Consider the following 21,479-nt stretch of genomic DNA (forward strand, 5'->3'; position numbering starts at 1 on the left):
CAACCGCCACAGATGATTGATAGAACGAGAAATGAAACAAACACAGAGAAATGCCGCGCCAGAATTTGAGGTGAAAAGCTTAAAAGCGTAAATATTAGTTTCCTGAATGGAGGGATGGTATCAGATGCTCCCAGATGTTATCTGCCTTTCTGATATTCAGGCTGTCCGATTATTGTTTACTTCCACGCACATTTGACATGAAAAACAAATTGACAAACTTTTACAATTATGTTCTAAATTGAGCACATTTTTATAAAATAATTGTATGAAGGGGGGGGGGGGGGTTTGCCTAATCCAAATGGAGAATGGTCATCAAGCATTCATTCAGTTTTGTAACGACAATAAGGGAAATTAACAGATGAAAGGGGCAAGTAATCCATCAAACCTGCTGTCCTACCTTCATAAAAAACCAAAAACCAAAAACCAAAGCCTACTAGCATAGCGTGTACATCTCAAAGCTTCAAAAGGACATAACCACAAAACATCTAGTAGCGATCAAAGGATGATGGGCGCCCTGCCCTGTCAGGGCGATCAGGGCGATCATAGGGCCCCGACCTGTTCTTATAACTTCTTCCCTCAGTCCTTGCTGGCCCTCCACTTCCATACCTATCGCTGCCTCCTCGTGAGCCCCCGTCCCTATCATAGACCCTGTCTTTGCCATAACCATTCTGTGCATAACGATCTGAACCACCATACCTGTCACTTGCAAAGCGATCCCCACCAGGAGGATACCTGCATGGTTTACAAATAAGTCAAACCACCATTAACCAGACCCATGACCTTGTTTTTTTATATAAACTAGCAGTTAAGATAGTCTGTAACGAAATGGTTTGAATTAGGATGTTTTATTTGAGTTTTGAAAAATTGAATAAAAATATTATAAAGTTAAAATATTGTTAGCATATAATTTTTTAATATTATTTTTGTTTTGAGATTTAAAAAAGTTTGAATTGTCTTTTGGTTTTGTTTGAAAGTTTGGAAAAATTGTAATAATTAAATGAAAAAGTTGAAGATTTGCAATTCAAAAGTATTTGTGTTTGAGTGATGTTTGGAAAGGAGATGAGATCAGATTTTTTTACTATTGTTACAGTTTTATCAATAATATTAAAGAAGGATACCTGTCACCAACATGACGATGATCACGGCTTCCATATTTGCTGTCTCTGCTGTCAAAACGGTCCCTATCTCCATAGCGACCTCCATCATAACGATCATCCATGTAGCGATCCCCACGGCCACCAGCCCCTCCAAACCTAGAACGAGAAGAAAATGAACCTCCACCCCCACCTCGGTCACCACCTGCTAAAGGGCAGTCCCGGGCCCAATGACCCGGGCGCCCACACTTGAAACAGTCGTCTTGCCCAGCAGACCTATCTCCTCCTCCATAGCTTCCTCTGCCACCAGATGAGTAACCTCCTCCCCTATAGCCATGGTCTAAATCTTCTCCCCCCATTTTGGGTTGGGCCTTGTTCACAGAGATTTCCCGGTCACCAAACTCCTGTCCATGCATCTCCCGTATTGCATCTTCCATTCCACGACGATCTGCATAAGTAATGAACCCAAATCCACGTGGACGGCCTGTATCTCTTTCCAACATAATCTAGAATAAAGGAGATCATGTCAAGCAGTTATATATATGTAACTAAAATAAGTTGATAGGATAAAGCAACACTAAAAGGTTGGAAATTAATGAAGAAACAATAAGCAGGACAGAAACCAAACATGACCTTATAAATACCATGACTTGAGCTAGAACGGTATATTAAAAAATGCAACTGAAGTAGTAGTAAGTACCAAGAACTGGCACTTCACGGGAGGGAGAAAAAAAGGAAGGAAGGGGGGGGGGGGGGTTTGGGTTGTAAATAAGAGGTACTAACATATGTCTTTCCAAACAAGGTTTTGCGTGAACATGACTACTTAATTTGTTGATGCAAACAAAAAGCTGATGCAAACTACGCAAGAAAAATTTAATGAATGACAGAATTTTCAGATGATGAATGAGAAGCAGGAAAATATACAATGCATAAGAAAGCTCCATAAATCCACTATAATGAGCATTTCAGGCAACCATCTTTCAGTATTCCAGCAGTTGACTCCTCAAGTTTTGAGCAATATTACAAAAATTTAGAAAAATCATAATATGATAAAATAGTGATTCTATAAAGGAATTTATTTTGATAGGAAATAAATTCCTTTATAGAATCACTATTTTATAAAGGAATTTATATATATATATATTTTTTGATAACTTAAAAAATATATATATACATAAATTCCTATAAAGGAATTTATATTTTGATATGTGATTCTATAAAGTAAATGGATATGAGAAGATTAACTTTGAAGACAACTCGAACTTCTAATAATATTAGGCTAGAAAAAGGCCATTTGAAGAATTATTAGCACCACTGCTCAAAGTGGGGGGGAGTTAAGACATGGAGATCATGTATGTTAGTGACCAAGTTAGAGGTTCATGGTTATAGGCTGAAGAAAATCGTTTTCTATCTGACCTTATATGCTTATAATACTGACAATCCCAGTGAGCTGATAATACTGATAATCCCAGTGAAAAGTGTATTGGGGTAAGAAAAATCATTTTGGTAAACCATCAAGATGCCATTCATGATATTATGAATCAATGTGAAATGACTGCAGATATATTTTCAGAAATCTGTGAAGGACACAAGAATAATAAATGCTAGATGTTGTCTTTGAAGATAATATTTATCAACTAAAAATAATAGGAGAGAAAGAAATTCAGTCAAAAGTATAAGATCAGAATACAACTTGGACAAAATATAATATTAAGCTCAAAACTGAAGCAGATGACTTACTTTTCTTTTCCACTAAGGATAAGGCAATGCAATTTGTTTCATATTGCAAAGAATTCTTAAACAAACCAGAAGAATCAGCCAGATGGTAAATGTCTGTCATCTGACGATAAACATGACACTGAACTGAACTTCCCACAAAATCTGAGATACCAGTTGGAGTATAAACACTGGTCTTAACCCACCATACAGTCAAGAATGAATGTAAACAAATGATTAGAAAATCCCACTTAATCTTTTCAGTAGTGACACTGTGACAGTGTACAAACAGATTCGGTATCTTCTGATCAAGATGTCATTAATTTCAACAACAAACATCTAAAGACGAAAAATATGGAGGTACCCATGTATCAGTCAAAATCAATCTCTCCCAGAAACAAACATAGGGTGGACATCGGGCAGCAATAACCTCAGAACAAGACATTTTTTTGGAACCATGAACCTGTCCCCAATCCAGAATAAACACATATATACCGTCAGAATATAACCAATCAGATCAGATCTTCATTTTGGAGACTACTGCCTAACTTTTCTGATAATGCTGCTGCTTTCCTCAACGGTTCATCAACCAGAAATGTGAAATGATTACAAAAAACCAGTCATTTACACTGTCGAAAGATGGTGAAACTAAGAATCTGTTCCAGCTGATAAAATTGAAGCTGAACAAATCTAACCTTAGAAAACAGAGACTAGGCATCCAAGCTATCGCTAATAGGGAAAACTTTCAACTGGCATAACAACGGGTTATATGTACTAGATCTCTGTGCTGTTGAATATAGCATTGCCAAAGAGTTAACGTAGATGACAAAATCTGTGAAGATGCCCAGACATCAGATTTGAATCGATATAGCATCTCAGGCAGCTTTTCTTTACGGATAATGAAGTCGGTGATCCAGTCATTACTTCCAAGTCATGAAGCATCAATATTTAATCTAGACGCGTATAGTTTCAGGCACCAGAGCAGTCCAGCCGAGATGAGTATATGCGGAAAATTTGTAATAAATTAAGCTCAACTGCATGGATAGTCTATAGTTGCCCGAGTAGAAATGCGTAACATGGAATGGCAAAACTTGAAATTGATAGTTTGAGAGTTGTTGACAGGGACCATAGCATAAACGGGTTTAACAAGTAAAGACAAAGGTATGGTCCATCCATGCAACCAAATCCATGCTCAAAAAGAAATAATGAAGTTACTCACTAAAAGCAGAGAGATTTTGTTGGACACAGCTCAAAATCAGAAACCTTGGACACCATGAGCCAGCTGCACTAGCAGATGCGAGGATCTCATTGCCACCCAAAAGCAGTTACAGGCTCAGACAAACTGCAGCATTGTTTATTAGGCAACTAAAATTGATTCAAAATCTTAAGACCATTGTAGATACGACCTCAAATCAGATTATGATTAGAATGAAATATACCCCTTTGATCCTCTGATACAAAAATCAAACTGACAAGAACCATCATTAGTTTGAATCCATTAAACTTTTTTTTCCTCACAAAGCCTTAGATATTCGAAATTTAGCCTTACTAGTGTAAAACTGATACAACTAATTCATAAAGAAGACCCATATCCTTTCATTTGGCTAAAATGAATAAAATTCTTCAAGTGAATGACTGGAGATACCACTTGACCAAACAACAATCATTTTAGTACTCTTCGGTTCCTCGGTCAGAAAAACCAGGACAGACCTCAGTAAGCTCCGCAACAGTATTTCTCAATGTCTAATACATCATGCGAGTCTTTTTATTTGTCCACCAGTTCTCAAATCCATATATATATCCATTCCAAATTTGAGATTCTCTTGTGGATCCCAACCACATATCCAAAAACCATCTGTCATTTGAGTACTTCCTGAATTGAAAATTCTAAACACAACAGCCTGCTTAATCTAATCACAAGAATAACATTCAGGTTCAGCAACTTGAATGCAATCACTCCGACCAAAACATCTCTAAAAAATCCATCTACGAGATATCAAAAGCTTGTGACCACCATCTCCAGAAAATAAAAATAAAAAACTTAAACAAGTAGCTTGTTACTAAGAGAAGGAAGAATCAAGAAAATTTATTCACTGAAGAAAACAACAACATCAAAGCCAAGTTATGTTTCAATTTTTTTTGAAAAGAAACAAAAAACCCAACATATTAAATAATTCAAACAATAAACAAAATATTTCCCAAACTAAATTCTATAGAATCATTATTCTTAAAACCGAAAGGGTTACCCAAAGGAAACCATTCACTTAAAACACAAGCACACGAGTTGCACCAAGAGAATCATTCAACACATCTACATGCAATTCAACAGATTTACCATTGTGACTTGGATCAATGGATGACCAAGAAAAGGAGAGGAGGGATGAGCAACAGAAATAGAACTCAATATTCTATATTTACAAATCACTTCAAAAACACATTAAGATTTTCTTTTTTGCAATTTCAGTTACAACATTAAACGCACAGTAACACATAGTTCCAGAGGAACTTAGTTTTAGGCTCTCAGAAATCTGTAATGCCAATGAATTGTTTAACTTGAACTTCAAACAAAGACATTACTTGCAAAATCATCTGCTTCTAAAGACATGAAAACAACTGAAATTTAAAAATTAGTAAATAGATTTACTTTTATTCTCTCTAAACAAGTAGGAGTGCGCATATCCATAACTATGTCCATGGTTTATCCAACAAGATTACTGTCTCAAACTATCTAAAGCAGGAGCAAATCAAACATATGTGCAAGTGCATTGGCATGGTCCTTCACTAGCCAAGATTCCGGCAAAAATTCATGAATATATATTCACTGTACAGTGAGGAAACGCAATAACATGCAGTGGTAAGATCTAACATAATTGAGCCAATATGAGAAGACACACGTGCGAGAGCAGGTCTCACTCTTTCACAGAACAGAATAGGTTCCATGACTATAACGCAATAACAATCAACCTACAATCCAGAAATATAGAAAATCAAAGATCACCATGTTTTATGTGAGACTTATCTTTTTGTATTTTTCTTCCCTTTTCATGTTTAATTTTTCACAAGCATTCAAGGAAGTGAAAACAAATACACTCTAACTTTATCAAAAAAATAAATACACCGTAACACCATACTGAGATTAAAAAGAACAGCAATTCGAAGATATCGTCTAAGTATCAACTTCGCCTATTTCTTACTTTTCTAATACAACTGAAGTTTTCCATATTTCAGATATAAGAATACACCGAATCAAATCCAAAATCAGATCTTTTCGTTTTCTTCATTTTCTGAGGAACCAAACAGAAGGAAAGAACAAGGTACAAAAATGGATCAAGAAATCCGAACCTGACACTCGAGAATTTTGCCGTAGCGACCGAAGGCATGCTGTAGCTGTCTCTCGGTGACGTTCCACGACAACCCTCCAACAAATATTCGGTTTTCTTCCTTACCAGCCATCGCTGTCTCTCTCTCCCTCCGTCTATGTAACAAAACAAATAACCATTAGAACAATAAAAACTCGACGAGCATTCAACAGATAGTATCAAATAAAAACCCTAAGTAGTGTTCGTTTCCCAAAAAGAGAGGGAAATAGAAATTGAAAGGAAATTGTGCTGACCTCAGGCTTCGAGACGCTGCTGCAGAGATCGAAGATTAGCTCTATAGCAGAGTAATCCAATTAAATAGCGTGATTCTGTTAGCTTTCCAAACTTCGGGGATTTAACGAAGAGAAATTATTTACATCGGCCTACTGTACTGTTGGCTCTTTAACGAAGTTACGAAACCCTAGATGGTACGGGAAACTGGATCGGGTTCTGCCTTTCGGGCCGAACTTTGGGCCTCAATTTAGAGCATTAACATTTGTGTAGGCAAAGGTAAAATTTGGTTAAAATAACGTAATTTTTCTTTTATCTATTCTATCTATGAGAAATTCTCACATTAGATTCATCTGTTAATTAAAATAATAAAATAATATTATTAATTTAATAATAATATTTGTTTTCTTAATTTTTTTTATATTTTATAATCATAGTGATGATATGTTAATTAATAATTAAAGTATTATTTATCAACTATCTTTTTTTGTTAATCTAATCAAATTTTGGAGGTGTGAAAAATAAGTAATAGAGTAATCAACATATTATGAACAGTACCTTGTAGCTTGTAAAAACACTGTAGCTTGTAAGTTAAAAACTTGCATTTGGCTCTTCCAATGTAATAGATTTAATGGACTTATTAGCTAAATATTGGTTTGCATTGGTGTTTGTTTTATGAATTATACTCATCAATTACTATTCATTTTCATACTCTAATCTCCACATTTACAGTTTTTTTTTTTTTTCATAAGATGTAAGAGTATTTTTTATAGAATGTGAGGTGTGAAGTAGTAAATAATGATTGACGAGAATAATATTTTTGTTTACTTACACTATTACTAGTGCTCTATCAAGCCGATGAGATGAATATAGGCTTAAATATATTTTTTTTCCCAAAATGAAAAATCTTTTTGGTTGAAAATAATTCAAAATTTCGAAAAGATTAATAATTATTTTTTATTGGTCATTACCAAATATATGATTTTAATGTTAATAAAAAGTTTTTTTAGTACAGATATCTGATGTTTCATTGTTTTTAGTTTGCAAATTGGAATTCCATGATAGCATGATGGGAGTGCTATATTATCCATATTTTCATATATCTAGTCATATTAAAATTTATAATATTAATTAAAATATTTTTCCAAAAAATACATTAATTAAAATATTTAATATCTTAAAAATGATAAAATTTAGAAAATTCATCTTTTGCTCATCCAAGAAATTGATACCCAGAAAGGAGACGCGGTTCTAATTTGCAAAGTGGTAAAACGGCGTAGCTCCTTATTAGCACAGCCACCCCTGGCTAAACGCATAAAGGAAATGGCTACTTTATCCGGGAAGACAAAAATTGAAATAAAGAAGATGCTTTGATCCTAAGCAGACTATCATCATCTTCTGAAGTTTTTTTTTTTTTTTTTTTTATGTTTTCTTGGTAGAACGTCCGTAGAAAAATGGACAAGCTTAAGGGCATGTTGAAGCCCAAACCGAGCCCGCAAGAGCAACTGAGAGATTGGCAACGACAGCTACGCCAAGAGTGCCGCAATATCGAGCGCCAAATCAGAGGCATGTTTTTAAATACTATTTTTTCAGGTTTTCAAGGAAATTCTAATCGATGGGTTGTCTTAATTATTGTTTTGATGATGAATTTCCTCTAAGAAAAACATGGGTTTGTTTTAGATGTTCAGAGGGAGGAAAAGAGCGTGCATAAAGCAATTAGAGAAGCTGCCAAGAGAAATGACATGGGCTCAGCAAAGGTATCACCAATTTGTTTTTCCTGTACGGTTTGATTATTTATATACTTGTTAAATTTAGTGTTTCTTTGTTAAAACTTTTCATGTCCTGTTTTATACTTGACATCATTTATGGAAAAGCTTGGGAACTTGTTTGAACATTCCTGGATTCAAATGCGTGATGACCTTTACATTAGTGATTTTGGGGCTCATTAGGTAGGACCTTAGAAATTTAAAAAAACAAAGGTTGGTCCTTAGTTCATAAGGTTCCTAGAGTCACATTCTTTGAACTATATGTGGGTCATGAACAGGTTATGCAATTGAGAAGAAATGCATTTAATTAATTGGGCGAGCGTGTATCTTGGTAATGTAAGTGTATTGTGTGGCCTAGGACACTTATCTGGTTTAGAATGCCACCAGATTTATGTCTTTCTGTTTTCAGTTTTTAGAATCTTTTTCTTATCCCATTTGAGTTTGGAAATGATTATCCTTGTGCTAATAAGGCTTTCACTAATTAAGGTTCAATCAAGAAATCTAGCCTCTTTCGAATTGTAATATCAAATAACATCTTCAATATAAAATACTGAGTTTATTACAAGAGTGATTTAAAGGACTCATTGAGCATCATGGCGCCCTTGCATTTTTGTCTAAGGTAAACCATGACACGTGTAACTGCATCTGAGCATAGGGTTAGCCACATAGGATACTTGGATCTGCTTCTTACATTGAATTAGATGTCTAGTGTTGCGTTGTTATAATAAAGCTATCATCTCCTCCACGTGTTCTATGTTCCATTCCTTACGCGAATCATATGTCAGACACTTGCGAAGGAAATTGTGATGTCAAGAAAGACTGTGAATCGCCTTCATGAGAATAAGGCCCAACTGAACTCAATCTCAATGCATCTTGGAGAAAGTGTCGGTATGATGCTTGACATATCTGAACATTATTTATAGTCTTGAAGCAAAATATGCATATCACCTTGAGTAAAATAACATGCTACCTTGTTTAACTATTACTTAACAATCCTCTTTTTTTACTGTCAACTCAACTTAACTAGTATGTTCTGAAACTTGCAGCAATTGCCCGTACTGTGGGTCATTTGTCCAAGAGTGCAGAGGTCATGAAACTTGTGAATAACCTCATGAAAGCTCCGGAAATGGCACTCACAATGCAAGAATTTAGCAAAGAAATTATCAAGGTAATATTTTCTTTATAGTTAGAAAGTGAACTAAGTTTTTGCATCTTGTTATATTCTTTTGGTATTAATTATTTCAGCATATCACCAATCTACTTTCCTGTGGGAGAGATTTGAATGGCATGTTTGCATGTCTGTGAGTGTGTCTGATCTGTTTAGTACCCACTGGGGTTAAACTGATGTTATTTAATCTGCAAAAATTTGACTGTTAGCATCTTTCTTCCCAGAGATCTAATTTGTAAACTAGTTGTCTAAGCAGAAAGAGACTCTTCTTGCATGCTAAGGTTTCAGAATATAAGCTGTTAAGCACTAATTTTTAGGTTTGTTTCTAAAGTAATAAGTTTTGTTATAGGTTCTTGCTTCCTTGGGTTCTCTAGTTGTAACAATTTTCAATTCAGGCAGGGGTAATTGAAGAATTCGTGACTGATGCTGTTGACTCAGCATTGGATTCGGAAGATATGGAGGAAGAAACTGAAGAAGAAGTTGACAAAGTCCTGACTGAAATAGCTGGTGAGACGGCTGCTCAGCTTCCAGAAGCTGCCAGGAAGGAAAGGATAGTGTTACCTGCCCAGAGAGCTAGCACTTCTCAAGAAGTGAGTAGAACTTTACTCGCTTTTATATCTTCACATGATGTTTTCTTCAAGAAATGATGGAACTAATTATTTCTTCGATCTGGTGATTACACAGGAAGAGGCTATTGCCGAAGGTGCAGACGATGAGGAAGAGCTGGAAGAGTTGAGAGCACGGCTTGCGAAAGTGAGATCGTAGTTTTTTGCATTGTGAGGATGGCTTATTCACACCGTATTAGAAAATATGAGTCTGTAAATTATTGTTGGAGCCAATCGTTCTATTTGGCAGTGTAGGGCTCCAAACCCAGCATACTACATGATGCATACATCATTGTGACAAAAGTAGTTTCTTTACAATGGCCGTTTGTGTTTGATCTGTCATGTAATACCTTACTTCTTAAACAAGTATGAACTTACTTTCTGTTCTAATATAAGTGAATTTCCTTCAAATAAATATTTGTGCTCTTTTCTTTGTATTTATACCTGTCTAACAGTTACCTTAAAATAAAAAAAATAAAAAAAAAATTGTCTAACGGTTTCCCATTCCCTTAGTACGTCGTGTGTTCGTGTACCTCTGTCGCCCAACTAACGGTCATGGGTCCTTTTTTATCTTTCCACAAGGCATGTAACAAATAAACCAAATGGGCCGTACTAGTTGGGTAGCTAATTGGGCTTTCACCTTTCTTTATGAGCTGTAGTTGGGAAAACTTTTGGGCCTGCTATTATTGGTCCAACACTCAATATATTGTGACTGGTTGATTTTCTTTAATTTAGTTGATATGTATTTGTGGTATGGTATGTATGCCGCATGTTCGGCCCAATAGGAGCCGGTAATCACTTCGTCCTTAATTAGTAAGGAAATCAATTGAGTGTAAAGTTGTAAATTTATGTGGTTGGAGTTTTTCGCTCGAGAGTTTCTTATGGTGCGTCTATGACCTTATGGTATGTATGTCTCAACTCGGGTCAATTCGAGCCGGTCACATTTTTATCACTTTGTCTTTACTTAGTAAGTAAACTAATTGAGTGCAAAATTATAAATTTATGAGTTTGCAATTTTTCATTCAGGAGCTTCCTATAGTAATGCCATGTATGCACCTTTTCAGGACCAATCGGAGCCATAACTGTATTAAAAAAATTAGAGTTTTTTTTTTTTTTTTTTAAAAGAAAAAATCGTCGCTACAAAGCATAATGACGATTTTGTAATGGCGGTAAATGGCGTTGTTATACGGGTTATACTTTACCTTAAAGTTTATCTAACACGAAGAAAAAGCCATTGCCATCTGATATCATCGTGTACCTTATCGTCGATAAAACATAAAAATGGGTCAGTTCGTGAACATGCACGGATAAAGAAGAGTGCGCTCTCTCATGGCATCTTCAATGCTTGGGTTCTCTCTTATTCATTCTCTGCCCTCTCGTACACTTTGGGTCACTTCAGGTTTTTTAAACCACCCTTTCTTAAAGTCGCATGTCTCAACAGTTTCATCTTCATCCTCCAACCACATCAACCAGCTGAAGCTCAAGCAATTTCCACTACCACGAGCATCCTCTTCCGAAGGTAAGCTATACCCTTCTGGCTTCTAAGGCTGGTTTGAATTCAGAGATGTTGAGATGAGATTGTTTAAAAGAAAGTTAAAAAAATATTATTAGAATATTATTTTTAATATTATTATTATTTTGTAATTTAAAAAAGTTTGAATTGTATTTTAAAAAAATTGAATTGTATACGAGAATTTGAGAAAATTATAATAATGAGATGAGATCAAACACTTACGAATTCAGATGGGAACTAACTTTCTCATCTTTATCTTCTCTCGTTTTCATTTAAGATGGGCAGTTTGGAGATAGGTATGCGTTAATTAGCATAGTATTAATGTTATACAGATGTTAAGTTTTGCATTTATTGGTTGCTTGCAAATTCAGTTTTTGTTGGCGATTTACTGCCGCTGTTGTTTGATGTTGCTTTTGAAACAATACCAGATACCTAGAACAATTGATTTTGTGTCTTACTGTTTCTTAATTGGAAAAAAAATCCGAGATAAAAGAGCACATGACATCAGATAAAAGAACAAATTGAAGTTGTGCTTGTTGTCATGTGCCGGCACTTTGTTCGAAGATAAAGAGCTTCGGTTTGGGGAGCAGAGACTACGGCTGAATTAATGAGAATTGTAGACGGATAGTGGGATGTTAGAAGTAATTGAATGTCACTCTGCTTGTTTCATGGAGAGCCATTTGCATTAGAGGATGGTTTTGATTTACATACTCAAAGTTTCTATCTTATTTTGTTGATGCTTCTATAACTGCTTTGTTTCTGAATAATTATATTCATCTTACAGGAGCCTCTAGTGAGTTAATTGAAGATTCGAAATTTGTACCTTTGAATGCTGATGATCCCATATATGGTCCACCTGTAAGTTCCGGTTAGTTTCGTTCCCAATATTTTATATGTTTTATTTGGTGTGATGAAAGCCATTGCACATAATTTGAGATACTTGTCCTTTTGCCACATGTATCAATCCTAAGAATTAAGATACAAGTTTTGTGAACTTAATTTGAATAAATCTAAAATTCAGATTCTCCGTCTATGTGATTTGCCCTGAAAGTGGAGACCAATGATTTATGTTTGGATGAAATTGATGGGAACAAGAAACAGAGGGGGTCATATTCTTGGAAGGCTGTATAAACTGATGTAATTCTCTTTTTTGTTTTTTTTGGCGGAATAAGGTTGATGATTCAAAAATTTAATTTAATTTTGGCAGGCTTTATTATTATTGGGCTTTGAAGTGGAGGAAACTGTGAAGGTAACTTCTTGTCTTTCATCTGTTGAAATTTGCTTTTCATGTTTCTTTTGCTTCCATCTGGCCATCCAACATAAGCTGTCATTTCTACAGCAACCAAATGCACAAAAACACAACACAAAGGTCATTCATCCTTTTGTGAAGACCATTAAAATTGACATATTTGAGATCTTTTCCTGACTGTCGTAGTAGTTATAGTGGTTTCTGAAGAGATCAGTCTCTGCATGAATTAAAATTCCTTTTTGTGTATTCTATATGCAGATGCAGCAACTTTTGAAAGAGTTGGATGGCGAATTCCTGCAGGTAATATCTATTATGTATTATTGTGTTTATTTTCCTTTCAAGTACTAAGGAAAGAGACTGATGAAGGAGTTTTGGCTGCTAGCGTTGACCTAAAATAGAGAAATGATTTTTTTCCCTTTATACTATAAGTTTCTGTTTGACATTTGGTCTTGAATTAAAATTATATTGGAAATTTCACTGTAAACAAAACCTATAAAGTGTTTCTTTTTTTGGCCAAGTCTATTGGCTGAAATAACAAACTCTAGAAGATAATTGAGTACCATGAGGACGCAATTCCATGCTTAAACATTGTTTTTGTGATTTCGTTGTTTTCAAACTAAACTTTCGGGGTAATTCTTGTGATTTATTTTTTCTTTCTGAGGGGAGTGAATTTTGGTTTGGCATGGATGAATAAATTGTTTAGAGATTGGCTAAAAGGAGGATCACAATGGGCAGAGGTTGGGACATTAATTAACTTTATGTTGTCTTTTAGATATTGCTGTGTAATGTATCTTGAGGCCAAAACTAGTGTGCACCATGTCATGTCAGGTGTTAATCCTCCCATTTCTTTATATGCTCATCTATCAGAGTAAACTTCTCTTTGACATGGTAGTTATCATGATGGGTAGGAAACAAAGATCCATTTCGTCTGAACATGTACCCAATCTCTCTTATGTGCATTATTGTAGGTTATCTTCTGTACTGAAGACATGATTACTAGTTCCTTATGGGAAGCAATGCATACAAGGCAAACTCATTTGGAAACAGTAAAGGTTGAATTCTTTAAATTGCTAGTTACTCATTCTTTCTCATTCAGAATCCTTTCAAACTTTCATCTATATTATACCTATCGTATCTCGTCATTAACATGCTATAAGGAAGGTAAATTTTCCAATCAGGTTTTAACATCATTTGCCAGAAATACATCATGTTCTTCTAGCATATAAATGAGTCCATCTTTACTCATAGAACTCTCACATAGACGGAGTCATCTTAAGATCTTAGTAGATTATTTCTTTGTTCAATTTGTTGAATATTTGTATATATCACTTTGGAAAATGTAATTTGCTGGATAATTTTTTACATCACTCTTATTTTTTTGGCTGCCTTGAACTCCAAAACTTCTCAACATTCTTTTCCAATCAACCAAATAATTGATGTAGGCATTTTACCCATTTGACAAGAAGGCAATACTTCTCAGAAAGATAAGGCAGTGCGCTAGTGACTAATAAACTGAAGGATCACCTCACATGATCACTAATTAAGTTCTAACTTGCATTCAAATTATATGTGTAAGTCAGTGTAACTGGTGTATTCTGTTTTGCAGGTAGCCAAGTCACTACCACGGATCTGCTTCTTATCTGGTCTTAGTGGAGAGGAGATGATGATGTTTATTGATGCTTTTCCTGAAACTGGTATTGGACTTCTCATTCACTTTGACTAGTAGTTATTTTGAGAATTTTGACTCAAACTGAAAGGCTACCTGAAATTTTGAAGTTCTAGAAATCTTATCTCAATACATCAATAAGAAGGAAAAGGATTGAATAGAGGAACTCCCTATCAACATAACCAAATCAAAATCGTTAGAAATTTCACCATGGAAAGAATAATAGATGCTTTAATACAAAAAGATGTTGAGTTGTGGAAATTGTTACCAATATTATGGCCTGGGTATTATGCTTGTACTGGCATAACCGTTGTACTGGCATTTAAGTCAGATGGTGGACTCCTAGTGGTTTAGTTCTTTCGCTGTATATAGTTGAAGATAGTGGTTTCCACACAGACCCCTCTCCTCTTTCTGAGCGTAAGTGGACTTTTCGTTCCTTCTAGCGGGTGACCCCTTTGCTTATTTCTATCAAGGACAATTGTGCTGTCTTTGGGATTAATTTGTATTATTATACATCAAATTTGGAACTGCCTGTTTGCACAGGACTAGAGCCAGCTGTATTTGCAGCTCTTGTTCCCAACAGTGCTGATAAACCACTGCAGGAGTTGATAGAAGAGATTATGGGTGACCATGAAATGATGGTAAAAATTTTCCCTGCTTTCTATGTGAATTTCTGTGTAATCACCTCCATCTTACCCCTGGTATACCTATATTTTATGCAGACTGCAAATCAATCCAGGTCGACTTAGTCATATGAAAATCAGATGCTTGCAAGAGTATTGCTTCTCTTCATGAGATTGATTTTTAACTGTTAGTGGATCATCCGGTTTTCCATTCAAAATAACACATTCTGTTGTATTGGAAACAAAGGCATATGTAAGTATGAATGCTCTTGCTCGTAGGTCCTGCAAACTTCCAATGTTATCAGAATCTTCACCATGGTGTTAGTACCCACCATGCATGTGTTTAAAAAAAAAAATAGCAGTAGTTGGCAGTTGCAATGGCTATCTTGTCTTTTGACTCCTTTCATGGTTTATGGCTTGATCCCATGGCCAATGGCCCAATATGTCACATCATTATAGAATTGCTTGGACGTGAATAATGAACGAGGTGATATTGCCACCCTATCTTAGAGAGAGATTCTCTGTCTTCTCTCTAGAAAATCTCTGCCTTCCATAAGAGCCACTGCCAGAGAGGAGGGTGGAGTTGTGCCTCTTACCCTAATTTCCTTCTCCTTTACATTTTCGCACTGTGCATACACTTTCAAGGTAGTGTTTTTTTCCTCCTCCCTCCATCGATTCGGTTTTGGTTAGATCTGCTGCTCTCCGGCCGCCATCTGACTACAGACACCCCACCACCCCATCCTACAACCGCCAAAAAGCTGCACCAAAAAGCTTTTAGCAGCAGATGGCGGCCACGCCAGAAGAATAGTGCATTTGTCACTATTCTATATTTTAAGATAACATTCTTTTAGGACATGTGTGAAGACCAAAAAATTGGTCTTAAAAATTCCTTTTTTTTTTTTTTATCCTTCATTTTGTATTGATGTTATTTTGGAGTTTTTATTGGGGAATCTCAGCTCTCCTCTTGTATCATCTTATCTAATGAAATATAATTGCTTTTTTAAGGAAAAAAAAAAAAAAAAGGGGCAACATTGCCTACTAATCATTGATTCCATTCAAAGTACTCCGAACTTTACACGGAGATATTTTTGAATCGCATTCCTAATGGGAAAAAAATGTTCATTTTAAGGAGCTAAACTATATTGTTTCAGGTGGTATGCTTGCTAAGAAAATTTGCAGATAGTACACACTGCTGTCTTCTCTATTTTTTTTTAGTTAGGTTTTGATAATGAGCTGAAATGAAATAAATTGAAATAAAAGTTAAAAATTGAATAAAATATTATTTTTATTTTAAAATTTTAAAAAAATTTATTATTTATTATATTTTATATAAAAATTTATAATAATAAAATAATATAAAATAAAATGAATTGAGAATATTTTTCGATTTAAACTGAAATCAATCTCTCGAGCTTTTTTTTCCTAAGTTTTTTAACAGATAGGGACCATGAATGCAAGTACAAGAAACTCCTTTACCTGCACTAATGCAGGACCAACACTGGCAGCTTTGGAGCATAAAAAGGAATAAAACCAGGGATTTAGCGATGAAACAACACCGCCCCACAAGTATATCCGCAGTTCCACGAATAAAGAACTCAACCCAAAAAAGAGTCAAGCTACTCAGTCGAACGTGTTGTTCTTGCAAGGGAAAAGCAATGTTTGACCGTCTTAATCGACCGCTGACGCTAGGCAGTATAGTAGCTTTAGAGCATTGGCAATGGACTAGCCATTGCCAAGTCTAAAATTTGGCTAAAATCTTACATTTTGGCTATTGTATTAACTTTTGACTATCTAAGTCCACATTGGACTAGTCATTTTAAAGTCAAAATAATATTATTATATTATATATTTTAATAATATTTGACAAATTTTTTTTTTCATATTTTGTAAATATACTTCATATATTTTAATAATATTTGATAAAAAAAAATTATACAACAATTCTTGAAACCAACAAATTAATTTTTGCTAACTTTTTTTTTTGCTATTTATATTTTTATATTGTGTATTAAGCTAATAATGATAGAAAATAAATGTACCCTCAATTAGAAACTTTATCATAAAAGAAAAGTAATTTGGCAAGAAAAATTACTAAAAAGGGAGGGAAAGGGAGGAAAATTGAGAAAAAATAATAAAAAACTCATTTGGTCCTTCAATAGTGTATAGCCAAATATAGCTAGATGGGAAAAATTACTGTAGCTCAAAACTAAAATATATGGCTATAGCTAGTTCAATGTAGAAATTTTGTGATAAAAAAAGGTAAAATTTGCACTTGGCTTTGGCAATGGCTAGCCATTGCCAATGCTCTTACAAAGGCAGATAATTACTTTTGCATGCATTAGCAAGAACTAAAATCTCAATTTAAATTTTTAAATATTAATAATATTAAAAGATAATATTTTAATAATATTTTTTTAAATTTTCAGTTAAAATTATCTTATCTTTTATTTAAAATCATATTATCTTATTTTTAAATTTAAATTTATTTTAATAATTTTATTATTATTCTTAAATCATTTCAATTTATTTAACTTATCTCGTTATCTAAACAGATCCGAAATAAAATGGTTTGCGTAACAAATCGAGGCTTAAATAATAGGTCATAATTGTGATTTTGTTAATAATTTTTTTCTGTTTACCTTTACCTAGTACGAAAGAGAAACTTGTAATTGTTCTTATATGCCGTTAGTAACTCTCACAACGTAGAGTGAATTGGCCATGGGCGATGGATCTGGATGAGAAAGAACAGAGGATCTTCTACGTGTTGCAAGCCTGAATCTGCCTGCTTGTCTTCAGGAAAGCTTTAGAAAGTACCCTAGATGATTGAAAAAATCTTGACGATACTTCCGCGGCAACACCTGGACTTCTAGGGTTTCCTGTAAGTCATTATTGGCCCTTCTTTTCCTTTGCTAAATTTGTAAGATTTGCTTTATAATTTGTCTGCTTTTATGCTCCATCAATTCAATGAATGGTAAAAACCAGTTTTTTCAAAACTGTGTAAATAGCTTTCTGTAAGATTTCCAGGTGGGTATCGATTTAAATGCATAATGTTAGCGGTTTGGCCCTTTTCCAAGGGGAGATTTCGAAGCAAAATTTTATTTAGTGCTGACTTTAAAATTATAAAGATAAATATTTTTCCTTGCATCTTTTTTATAAATATATGCTGAGATGAGTGGTCTTTGTGGGAAAGAGATCAAATCGAAGTGATTGATGTGGGAAGTGTCAGAATATTGGCATGTGATGATCACTTGGGGTCTTGGATCTGTTTGTATTGTTGTCTGGAACACATACAAACTATTTATTCGAACGGAAGAAACAAACCCAACATAGACGTAGGTTAGGTCTTGACACTGAGTTAAAATGAGATGAGTTTATAATGAAAATTGAAAATTGAATAAAATATTATTAGAATATTATTTTTTAATATTATTATTGTTTTGAAATTTGAAAATGTTAAATTGTTTATTATATTTTGTGTGAGAATTTGTGAAAGTTGTAATGATAAGATGGGTTGAGAGCCCCTCTCAATCCAAATCGAGCCACATATGAGATTTAGATATATCAGTATTTTATTATCCTGTAATGGAAATCATGGAGGACAGATTAATCCTTTTAGGTCTCAGAACTAGATCCAAATTGTTTATTTATAAAGCTACTAGATCCAGATTAATCATGGAGGACAGATTAGTATCTGTTCTTGTTATTTTCCTTTCACTCTCTTGTTTGTCCCTCCTTGAAATGCATTTGTTTTTGTAACTTTTCGAAAAAACCAGTGATGAACTGCCCTTTGCCTTGGAAAAGATGCATGGGTTCTCCACTGTTGATGGCTTTGTGGAGATAACGGAATGCTTGGCAGAGATGATTAAATACATTGCAAATGAACCCTCAGTAGGGCTTTTCTATGTTCAGCAGCATACTCAAAATGCAGTGCCCAACCTCATTACTCTCAAGAATAATGTTGTGGAGAAGTCTCGAGAAACAACTTTGCACACTGAAGATCTAGAGGATTCTATCACCATGGTGAGTTCAATGAAAAAATGTGGATTCCCCATTGCCGATGAGATGATTAGAGACATCAAGAAATCTCTAGTGATCATATCTACACAACCAAAAAGAGGGTTAATCCATAAAGTTTCAGGTTTTCAGATGGGAAGAACCAACTCTTGGGGACCAACCACATGGGGCCGTAGTGCAGTTTATGCCCAAGAGGATAACGAAAGAAGAGGTAGTTATTTTTCATCTGTATTTAAGTCAGCAAAACAAAAGGCCAGCCATTTCAAGTGGCCACAACTTGATCCCAAGGAATCAATACAGACTGAGGGTGAGATGCTGCTGCCATATCCTACTTCAACACTGTCAGTGACATCTGCTACTACTAGCTCATCTTTGCTGGATGCGGAAGTAGATAGTCTGCCATTGTCAAGTCAGGTTGAAGATGAACCACTCAAAGAGGAAGAAGAGACAAATGTCAGTGTAACTAGTCGTAATCTATTGTCAGTGCCTGGAAAATTCGATGACTTCAAGGCTGATAAAGAAGCCAAACTGAAGGAGTGGTTGGAAGGAACTGACAACCTGAATCAATATAGAGACGCCAGTAATGCAAAAGGGCTTTAGTTAGCAGCACTCGGCTATTGAAAAAGCTTTACATGTGTATACTGCTCTGTTGCTTCATAAATACCTCTGGACGAAGATCATATAGAACATGTATGGTGCTGATGCATTCATTTTGGGTTATATGGATCAAGAGCGCCTCTAGAAGCGGCTGAAAGGCATGATGCTGGAAGCTAAAGAGTAGGTTAGGTTTGGATAGTGAGTTGAGATGAGATGAGATGAGTTGAGATAAAAATTGAAAGTTGAATAAAATATTGTTATAATATTATTTTTTAATATTATTATTATTTAGAGATTTGAAAAAATTGAATTGTTTATTATATTTTATGTGAAAATTTGTGAAAATTGTAATGATGAAATGAGATGGGTTGAGAGTGTTTCTCAATTCAAACTAAGCAAAAGACATAATTCACCATCTGTGAACCTGTAATGTATTTGATGCTTCTGCACTTAACATAAGTTTCCATTACTTCTTCCAATTGGTTGTAGATTAATGCTGGATGATGAGCAGGTGGTCTGCATTCTGCACTAGCAATATTCATAGATTATTGAGTTTGGGCAAGAAAGATGGCTACTATATGTGATATGACATATTGAAGATGGGACTCTCAAGTAGATGCTTAGCACGCTCCTTTGAAGTTTTAAATAGCCATTGCCAATATGTCACTGAACTTCTTTTTCCTTCTACCCCCTCCACAAATCCTCTCATGAGAATTTTATCATGCCGATAATTTTTTCCATATGATTTGCCTGAGTTGATATACACGGCACAGAGACATCATTTTTTCATAATTTTTTGAATTTCTTATGCCAATTTGCCAATAATGGTAGATAGTAGGAGCCGTTCAATGGTTGATTTGAAGTCTCAAACTTTTATCCTGGGTCTTTATTGATAGGAAAATGATGGATACAATCACTTGGTCCAATTAGCGTGTCCATGTAATCTACAATGTCTTTTGTTTTTTTCATTTTCACTTCTTCTCCCTCCCTATTTCGTTCCTTCTCTCTCTCCCTACAAATTTCATTTCTCCCTCCCTCCATCAACGTCATACCTCTCCCTCTCCATTTTATTTTCTCCTCCCTCTTACTCTCCATATCATAACCCCAAATATATCTCCCTCCTAGCTTTCAACCGTCTCCCCTCCCTCCCTTCGTCTTTAGTTGCCCCACGAAATCGAATCCCCATCATCGTCGTCCTTGCCTTCATCATCATGGTCATTGTCATCATCAGAGAAAAAAGAACAAAAACTAGGGGTGATACCCGCATGGTGCGGGGCGGGGGTACCCTCCCCCGCACCCAGCCCCGCACCATGCGGGGTTTGGAGGTTTTCCCCCTGCCCCCAGCCTTTTGACCACATTGTGTTTAAAAAAAAAAATTTTGGTCTAAATTAAAATTTATAAATATAAAAAAAAAACTTAAACTCATTAGAGTTAGATTTGTAGTAAGTCCCACATTGCTTAAGGATGACTATTGTATTGCCTTGGCCTTTTATATAAAAGTTGGCCTACGAGGCTAAATCAATCCAATGACTTGAATATAATTTTAAGTTTTTAATAAATTGTATATATCTATATACAATATATTTATTTATATATATAAATAAAAAAAAATTTATATGTGAAGCGGGGGTGGGGGCGGGGCCCCGCTGGGGTCATCCTGCCCCCCGCCCCCACTAGGCCCTCTCTATGCAGGGCGGGGGACGCCCCCGCATGGGCGGAGCGGGGTAGCCCGCCCGCCCATATGGAGGCGGGGCGGAAACGGGACGGGGCAGCAGGGCCCCACTGTCTACCCCTAACAAAAACATCATTTAAGACAGCAAGAGAGAGTATCCAAAACTTTTATTGATAGAAGGATCTTGAATTTCAAGTCAAATAGTT

General features: G+C 35.3%; 4 protein-coding genes across 7 annotated transcripts; 3 read left to right on the forward strand and 1 right to left on the reverse strand.

The window, feature by feature from the left end:
- Nucleotides 1–284: 284 nt before the first annotated feature.
- Nucleotides 285–6,558, reverse strand: LOC108984032 (glycine-rich RNA-binding protein RZ1B-like). Of its 2 annotated transcripts, XM_035683394.1 has the most exons (5): nucleotides 6,424–6,543; nucleotides 6,153–6,285; nucleotides 2,835–4,720; nucleotides 1,119–1,600; nucleotides 285–732 (listed from the first exon to the last, which is right to left on the reverse strand). In XM_035683394.1, the coding sequence occupies exons 4-5, from the start codon at nucleotides 1,595–1,597 to the stop codon at nucleotides 486–488; spliced, it is 726 nt and encodes a 241-aa protein (XP_035539287.1). In that variant the 5' UTR covers nucleotides 1,598–1,600; nucleotides 2,835–4,720; nucleotides 6,153–6,285; nucleotides 6,424–6,543; the 3' UTR covers nucleotides 285–485. The 2 variants fall into 2 exon arrangements, with proteins under 2 accessions (XP_035539287.1, XP_018811403.2); XM_018955858.2 differs by lacking the exon at nucleotides 2,835–4,720 and having other exon boundaries at nucleotides 6,424–6,558.
- Nucleotides 6,559–7,696: 1,138 nt separating this feature from the next.
- Nucleotides 7,697–10,354, forward strand: LOC109013855 (vacuolar protein sorting-associated protein 24 homolog 1-like). 2 transcript variants are annotated; one of them, XM_035683273.1, is made up of 6 exons: nucleotides 7,697–7,966; nucleotides 8,081–8,157; nucleotides 8,952–9,054; nucleotides 9,213–9,334; nucleotides 9,730–9,924; nucleotides 10,019–10,354. In XM_035683273.1, exons 1-6 carry the CDS (start codon nucleotides 7,855–7,857, stop codon nucleotides 10,097–10,099), a joined length of 690 nt encoding a protein of 229 aa, XP_035539166.1. In that variant the 5' UTR covers nucleotides 7,697–7,854; the 3' UTR covers nucleotides 10,100–10,354. The 2 variants fall into 2 exon arrangements, with proteins under 2 accessions (XP_035539166.1, XP_035539168.1); XM_035683275.1 differs by having other exon boundaries at nucleotides 7,864–7,966; nucleotides 8,089–8,157; nucleotides 10,019–10,345.
- Nucleotides 10,355–11,162: 808 nt separating this feature from the next.
- LOC109013854 lies at nucleotides 11,163–15,377 on the forward strand. The gene is made up of 8 exons (XM_018996078.2): nucleotides 11,163–11,458; nucleotides 12,237–12,310; nucleotides 12,660–12,701; nucleotides 12,960–13,001; nucleotides 13,670–13,753; nucleotides 14,308–14,395; nucleotides 14,911–15,008; nucleotides 15,090–15,377. Exons 1-8 carry the CDS (start codon nucleotides 11,269–11,271, stop codon nucleotides 15,114–15,116), a joined length of 645 nt encoding a protein of 214 aa, XP_018851623.1. The 5' UTR covers nucleotides 11,163–11,268; the 3' UTR covers nucleotides 15,117–15,377.
- Nucleotides 15,378–17,573: 2,196 nt separating this feature from the next.
- Nucleotides 17,574–20,070, forward strand: LOC109013853. Of its 2 annotated transcripts, none has more exons than XM_018996076.2 (2): nucleotides 17,574–17,868; nucleotides 18,792–20,070. In XM_018996076.2, exon 2 carries the CDS (start codon nucleotides 18,792–18,794, stop codon nucleotides 19,602–19,604), a length of 813 nt encoding a protein of 270 aa, XP_018851621.1. In that variant the 5' UTR covers nucleotides 17,574–17,868; the 3' UTR covers nucleotides 19,605–20,070. The 2 variants fall into 2 exon arrangements, with proteins under 2 accessions (XP_018851621.1, XP_018851620.1); XM_018996075.2 differs by having other exon boundaries at nucleotides 18,764–19,856.
- The last annotated feature ends 1,409 nt before the right edge of the window (nucleotides 20,071–21,479 follow it).

This window comes from Juglans regia, chromosome 12 (assembly GCF_001411555.2).
Source record: "Juglans regia cultivar Chandler chromosome 12, Walnut 2.0, whole genome shotgun sequence".
In the NCBI taxonomy this organism is placed as follows: Eukaryota; Viridiplantae; Streptophyta; class Magnoliopsida; order Fagales; family Juglandaceae; genus Juglans; species Juglans regia.